Below are 6,989 nucleotides of genomic sequence, written 5' to 3' on the forward strand. Positions count from 1 at the left end.
TATCCCAACTACATTCTTTAGTGGATTGTTTACTGCTTGGAGGACGGCGGAGAGGTTTTACACCGAGGGCTTCGGTTTCTTCTTCGATAACACATCGAGTGTTGTCCTTGTGTTTGCATCTTTCTTCCCTTAATTTTTTCCATTTAATTTTTGTTGTGAATGTGATTTTATTTGATTTAGATTGTTTATCAATTTTGTTTTAAGCTTATGTTTATATTCCGCATATTAATTGTTTGACATTAAGCTTGAATTGGTAATTTGTAATTTGAGGGTTTAAATGTTCATAGTGTTTTATATACTAATTGAACTTTCATAATGCAATCATGATTTTTCGGGTGCATGAATGACCGTTCAAGTCATTCCCCTTGATTAAATCATGGGTGCAAAATCGAGTGTTTACGATATATATATATATATATATAACACATTATTTTTTATTAAAAAATTTTGTATGAATGGGCACTTCATTTAAAAAAAAAAAAAATACAAGAACGCAAAAAAACATGAGGGAAAAAAAAGGGAGGGAAAAAATACCCAAAAAAAAGAAAAAAGAAGAAAAAAAGAAGATGAATACAAAGATAACCCGAACGAGAACTATTGAGAAGTTAATAAATAATAAAAAAAAAAAAAAATTAAAGAAATAGTGAAACACAAAACCAAAAGAAAAAGCACTCATTGCACGGGACAAAGCTGTCCAAAACGTAAGACTTTTTGTCTCACTCGTTTTCACCATATTTTGGGGGATTCATTTCGGTGGATTTGGGAAAAAACACATCCGTACTCCATCCGTTTTTATTTTTGTTTTGTTTTTGTTTTTTGTTTTTTGTTTTTTGTTTTTTGTTTTGTTTTGTTTTTTTTTTTTCCCATAATTTCATCTCTAATTAAACATACAAAAATATCATTGGGCTTAAGTGTACATAAGATTGATTAACTTGTAAAGAGATGCATATTTTTTTAATGTCTTCATTCTAGAGTGAAACAAAGAAATTAACCGGTTGGTCTTTTTTGGTGCAGAAGTTGAGACAATTGGTGAAGTCAAAAGGTCCAATTAAAAAATATTTTCTCATTAAAAATGTTAATTTTTTTTTGAAAATCATTAAAAATGTTAATTAAAGATCGAAAAATAACCATTTTTAATAATATTAAATTATACTTAGACTAGTAAGTGAGACCGCAAGAGGTCTATTTTTTATTTGTAATTAGTCCCTAAAAAACTTACCTACTAAGTCTTTTTGTTTCTGAAATTTCAAGTTAGCATCTTGGATATCTAAAATTTAAAAGATAAGCACTATTAGTCATTTTGCTAATTTTAATTGGGAAGATCGTTATGAACAATAATTTTTTTTTTTTTTTTTTGGGGTGATTAGACAGCTAAAAAGATTTATAGAAGAAAAGAAAGAAGGAATACATCAATAAGGGTGGGTATGCTGTTGGGGTATAATATCAAAAAACTCAGCAAGAGCAGCACCCAGGGCAAAACAACCTCCAAATTTATTACATTTAGAGCAAGTAGCCAAAAAATGAGCTGCTCTATTTGCTTCTTAAGGGTATTAGCTGAACTGGATATGGGGAATATGGGATGCCAATCTGAGAGTGTTTGATGTTAGGACTGAATTCCTTACTTTCCATACAACAGTACACATGATCATATACCACAGAATTCCTTACTTTCCATACAATACATGATCAACTACCACAGATACAAAAATGAGAAATTCATCTCTATCTTTCCAGTCTACAAAACTATGATTTAAGGGAGAAGTCACCAAATCAACTAACTAACTAGCTGACTTTAGTGATAATTTGTTTGGCTTAAAACCCCAGTCATTATTGAACTAGCTATAAGGCTTTGACCAAATAAATAATGAAGATCCATAATGGGCACACCGGATTAAAACTTGGAGTGAACCTAGCTAGCTAGAGATTTTGCCTTCAGTTAATTTGGAGAATGATCCATATATAGCATCATTTTGTGTCTTTCATGAAATTAAGAGCTATATATATATATATATATATATGCATTAATGCATGTTTAGATGAAGAGAGAGATTTTTAACTGAGTGATTTGGAGTTTTTGCCCAGAACCAGCGATCCTTAATTTCCGCACCTCCATTCCTAATTGGAATTTTCCAAATGACTTAATTAACTGTGGCGATTTATCTGGAGACTGGAACCCAAGAATCCTCCCATACATTTTGAAACTTTAAAAGAACAAATTAAACTTTGGCAGGTAAGTTTTAACAACCATCAGTATATTCCCTCAAAATTTGTGTACGTGTTTCTGTCACTTGCATTTGTAAATAAATAAATGCCACCAAAGCATTGCAAATGCAAACAGTGGCAGTGGTTGGCGGGGGGAGCTTCTAGGCTCAAGGCTCTAGCTCTAATAAAAGTGGCATCATTTTGCCGCATGAAGCTTCCCCGTGTAATACCTATTACTTTTCCTCAAAAAGCGGTGATATATTATATAAACCGCCCTACAAAGTTCCTAACCTCTCTACATTCGTGCGCGTGTCCACATTTGGCAGTCCTTCAGCACCTTGCAAAGACAAACACTTTTACTGTCGGCCTCCGGGAAATACTTTTTTTTACTTTTAATTTTGAATATGATAATATATCACTTTCATATAATTTATTATGAATATTTTTTTTATTAAAACTAATTATACCATCACACCTTTATTAATTACTATTAATTATGAAAAAAAAATGTAAAATTTTGTATCTCTAAACTTGTTAAAAGACAAATAAGTAGCTTAAATAAAAAAAATTATTATATTTTATTATTAGCCATTAATTAATTTTTTTGAATTCAATTATGAAAACAAATATTTATGAAATAAAATAAAAATACTTAATAGCACTTTATACAAAATAGTTCTAAGTGCTTGCCGCCTAACTTCCTTTTTTTATTTTATATATAATTATTTTATTTTATTTTTATATATAAAAAGTTCATCTAAATAGAGCTTAATTATATAAAACTTCAAGAATACTCTGAAATTGAGACAGACAGTGAGAAGAAATCAGTGCACATCTCAGTTCAATGGAAGGTTAATTAGTAGTTCAAGACATTTGTTGAGCTCATGCCACATGATTACATGAAAGCTGTTTAAGAAACTACCAAATACTTTGTAAAAACTCAAAAAGAAACTCTTTCCTTTTTTTTCCTTGTACCAATTGCTCTTAGCCGAGTCAGTGTTAATAAAACTAACAATATCATATCCTTCTTAATATAATATTAATACCAAACAAATAAGAGAAACTTAATTACACCAATCAAATCTCATTCTCAAAAAAAAAAAAAAAAAAAATTCCAGCCACGGCACTCACCCTGATAAATTACACCCTAAAACAAATAAATTAAGATTAGCTTCAAAAGACAAAAGCAACATCAGATGTGCCACCAGTCTCTTCAACCCAAGGAAGATTCAAGCTCAGTTTTCCACTGTCCACCAACCACTCGAACTCTACCTCAGCCCCATTCAAGTAGGATTTCTTTGGAGACACACTTGAGTATGCCAAGAAATCACCATCACCCTTAACTTTGATTTTAACCCTCTTCTCAGCTCCAGATTTGATGTATTCTAATTCTTGAATGGTACCACCACTGTTAAACATGTTTGTTTGCCCAATTGGAGCAAATTTGATGGTAGGGTCGACCTTCTCAATTGGCACAAAGCTGAATAGCTCAAATGAAGATGGTTGAATAGTGACTTGAATTGCTTCAGATTTGGGGGTCATTAAGACCAATTCTTCAGTCTGATTGAGGTAGACTATGTACTCTTCAGACTTACCCATTTGAGCAGCTTCTATCTTCTGGTCCCATTCGATGCCAAAGACATGCACTGTACCAGACATTGGCTTGTAGCACTGAGAGTGGCCCTTTATCCTTTGCTCCTTGGGGTCCCAACCAGCCCCTTGGCAGTTGAATGCTCCAATTACTCCTCCAAACTGTATAACATAACACGTTAAGTATGTTTGCCTTTGAAAAAAAAAATGATAAATATGAATCAATAAATGTAAAGACACTTAACTTTTTTTTCACAATTCAGTTTAATTCAGTTTATTGTGATTGATGTATAATAAAAGTGATTATAATAATGAATCTATGTGATAGCGATGTTATTCCAAGTTATATTTGAAAAATATCACAATGAGATTTTAGTGGTTGTCAAAAACAGTTAAGATGAAACTTTATGTGTCAGTGACTAGACTATTAGTTCAACATTATCCAAGCACAGGAAAAATGAAACTGACCTCTCAACTAACATATCCAAAAATATTCTTATTATTGATTAAAGATGAAATTTTCTGTACAAGTATAGATTGATCAAAGAGTACATCTCAAAGAGAAATTGATACCTTGTTGAAGTTCCAAATTTTGAGAATGGTTTTCTGATCAAATAGAGGGTTCTTGAAGAGGCAGTCTCTAGTTGGGAGAGCAAAATGTTGACACTTGGGAATGGTACCATCAGGATACACAAGCTTCTTGATTAGATCAAAGTCGTGGCCGCCTACTGAATCACTCACATAGACAGGACCACCACAAATGGCCCTTGATCCTGCATGGAATTTGGCACACAAATGGTCTGACTGGAACATATCCCAATCGGGTTGTATGAACTGGGACATCCACATGCTGTTATAGGCACAATGAATCATATGCACCCCTTGTAGCCAATAGACTCCCATTGGATCCCCATTTGGATCTTGGAACCAGAAATCATCACCTGTAACATAAAAAAATAGCAAAATCAACCTCCATATCATATTAAGATTTTTATATGGTTTAGAAACTAGTTGTAGAGTGAAAAAGAGCGTTTGGTTGGACTTTCTTATCAACTCTTCCCATTGAAATTTGATTTGTCCCGAGAAAGAAGTCATTGCATTGTTGCATGCTAGAGATTAGTCCATTTCCTTTAAAGTTTTTGGCAAGAGAACTTGTCAGTCCCTTAAAATAAGCCTTTGCAAGCTCCACCCGACCTCCATATTCTTCAGAAACATACTCAAGAGTCTGTATTGAAAATTAATTGATGGACTATTCAAACACATAAAAGGTCAACTAATAGAAAATAGAAAACTGGGGTTGTGTAGAAGACCTACATGAATGACATCAACTTTCACTCCTGTTATTCCAACTTCGGCAAGATAGGAATGCATCGAGTCATAGAAATCCACAGCTTGATCAGGATGAACAAGCCCAATCCCGCCTTCAATGATTTTCACCACAGCAAGATCCTCCATGGTCCCATCAAGCCCAGGAGAGAGTTTGCAGGGAATAACCTTTGTACTGAGATGCGTTGAACCTGGCCTAACACCACCCCAAGCACCACAAAGAGCATGCCACACATAAATATCATCCAAACCTTTGAACTTTGTTCTCAAGTCCCTTGTGAAAGCCTTCATTCCATAGTTTTCAGCCTTGCAAGAACAGCTCCCACAACCTGGGCTCGAAACACTGCTTTCTTCTGCACCAAACATCTCATTCAACTCTTCTTTAAACTTGACAATTTTCCTTTCAAATTCAGACAAATCAGTGACTCCAGATTGAGCCGCCTTGTCACGATATTTCTCCGCATGCTCTAGCTCTATTGCCTTTGAGATCAGCATCTTTGGCCTCTTTGGATCAAATGAAGGAGCATCAGGACCCAACAAGGAACCACCTTTGTATTTTCTAAACTTTTCACATTCATCAAGCCGGTGAAGCCTGGCAGTCATTTGAGTCCCGCCAAGAACAAGATTTTTGGTATCCTCATTCGGGTTCTCACCATCCATATTGATGCTTTGCCAGCCATCATCAATGATGACAAACCGCGGTGAGACACCACCCTCGGCAAAATCATTCACTCCATGCCAAACACCAAGAGGTTCAACGGTTAAGTAGAAGGCATCCCAAGTGCACCAACCAAATTTGTCAACAAGATTAGGGACTGTTTTCTCTTCTAAGAGCCTAAATGTATTGAGATGGATCCTAATAGCACTGTAGGCCTCTTTCATCAAGTTGTAGGGATTATCACACACATGCACATAAGCAATTGCATCAAAATTAGATGCTTTCACTTGGCTAGAACCACTCTCAGCACAAATCATGACATGTCCATCAGACCCAGGATGGAGAGCAGACCTAAAAGAGCCTTCAATTATAGGTATAACAATGACAAAAGACCTTATTTCAGGGACATCTAAGAGCACCCATTGGGTCTCCATTTGTAAATTTGACCCAGAATTTCCCACCCACATGGTAGACCACCATGTTTTGAACCTAAAGATGCTTAGAAAATCTCTACCACTAAGCCTACCCAAGGAGTTCATCAACCTATCAGATGGCTCATCCTTATTGAATCCAAGAAACCCACCCCTATGATCAAGCTTAAGGACACGCTGGAGCAAGGGAACTGGAGCATCGGAGTATTGGCAGATTGAAGTAAAGGGACTAAAAGAGACATTGGTTGGAACTTCAGTGAGCAAAGGCACACCTTGGACACTAAACTTCCCATTTGACAAATCAAAATACTTTTCCAATCTCTCCCCTTGGAGGACACTTAATTTTGAAGCAACAGGGTCGTTAGGGGGTGCCATGATTGAAGAATTTCAGAGGAAAACAGAGAAAACAGAGGAAGATAAAAATAGAGAACCCTTTGAAGAAAACTCAAAAAACACAAAGCCTAGAGAAAATTTTGGTTTTAACGTGGAAGATAAGGAGCCCTAACCTGATTTATATGGGAGTAAGAGATCGGGTCATTCTACGGTACCTCTATTTTTTTAAGGGGTACGGTACCCACACAAATCATGACAATAAATTTGGTGGGGTTTTAATCCTGACAGTTAATTTTATTTTAATGGGTTACAGGTTACTGGTAGAGTAGGTTAAATATATAAACCTAAAATAAAATTTAGATTGTTCCTTTCACGTCGTTCTCTCTATCCTTCTCTGAGTTTCTTGCCGATTGCTTCTTCAGTTTTTCTAAAAAAACCAGATTGCTTCT

The 6,989-nt window shown here is 35.1% G+C and overlaps 1 protein-coding gene across 1 annotated transcript; it reads right to left on the bottom strand.

Moving 5' to 3' along the window:
• Positions 1-3,232: 3,232 nt before the first annotated feature.
• LOC115972374 (stachyose synthase-like) lies at positions 3,233-6,596 on the bottom strand. The gene is made up of 4 exons (XM_031092645.1): positions 5,107-6,596; positions 4,846-5,017; positions 4,366-4,736; positions 3,233-3,954 (listed from the first exon to the last, which is right to left on the bottom strand). Exons 1-4 carry the CDS (start codon positions 6,580-6,582, stop codon positions 3,376-3,378), a joined length of 2,598 nt encoding a protein of 865 aa, XP_030948505.1. The 5' UTR covers positions 6,583-6,596; the 3' UTR covers positions 3,233-3,375.
• Positions 6,597-6,989: the final 393 nt, after the last annotated feature.

This window comes from Quercus lobata, chromosome 12, assembly GCF_001633185.2.
Source record: "Quercus lobata isolate SW786 chromosome 12, ValleyOak3.0 Primary Assembly, whole genome shotgun sequence".
Taxonomy (NCBI): Eukaryota; Viridiplantae; Streptophyta; class Magnoliopsida; order Fagales; family Fagaceae; genus Quercus; species Quercus lobata.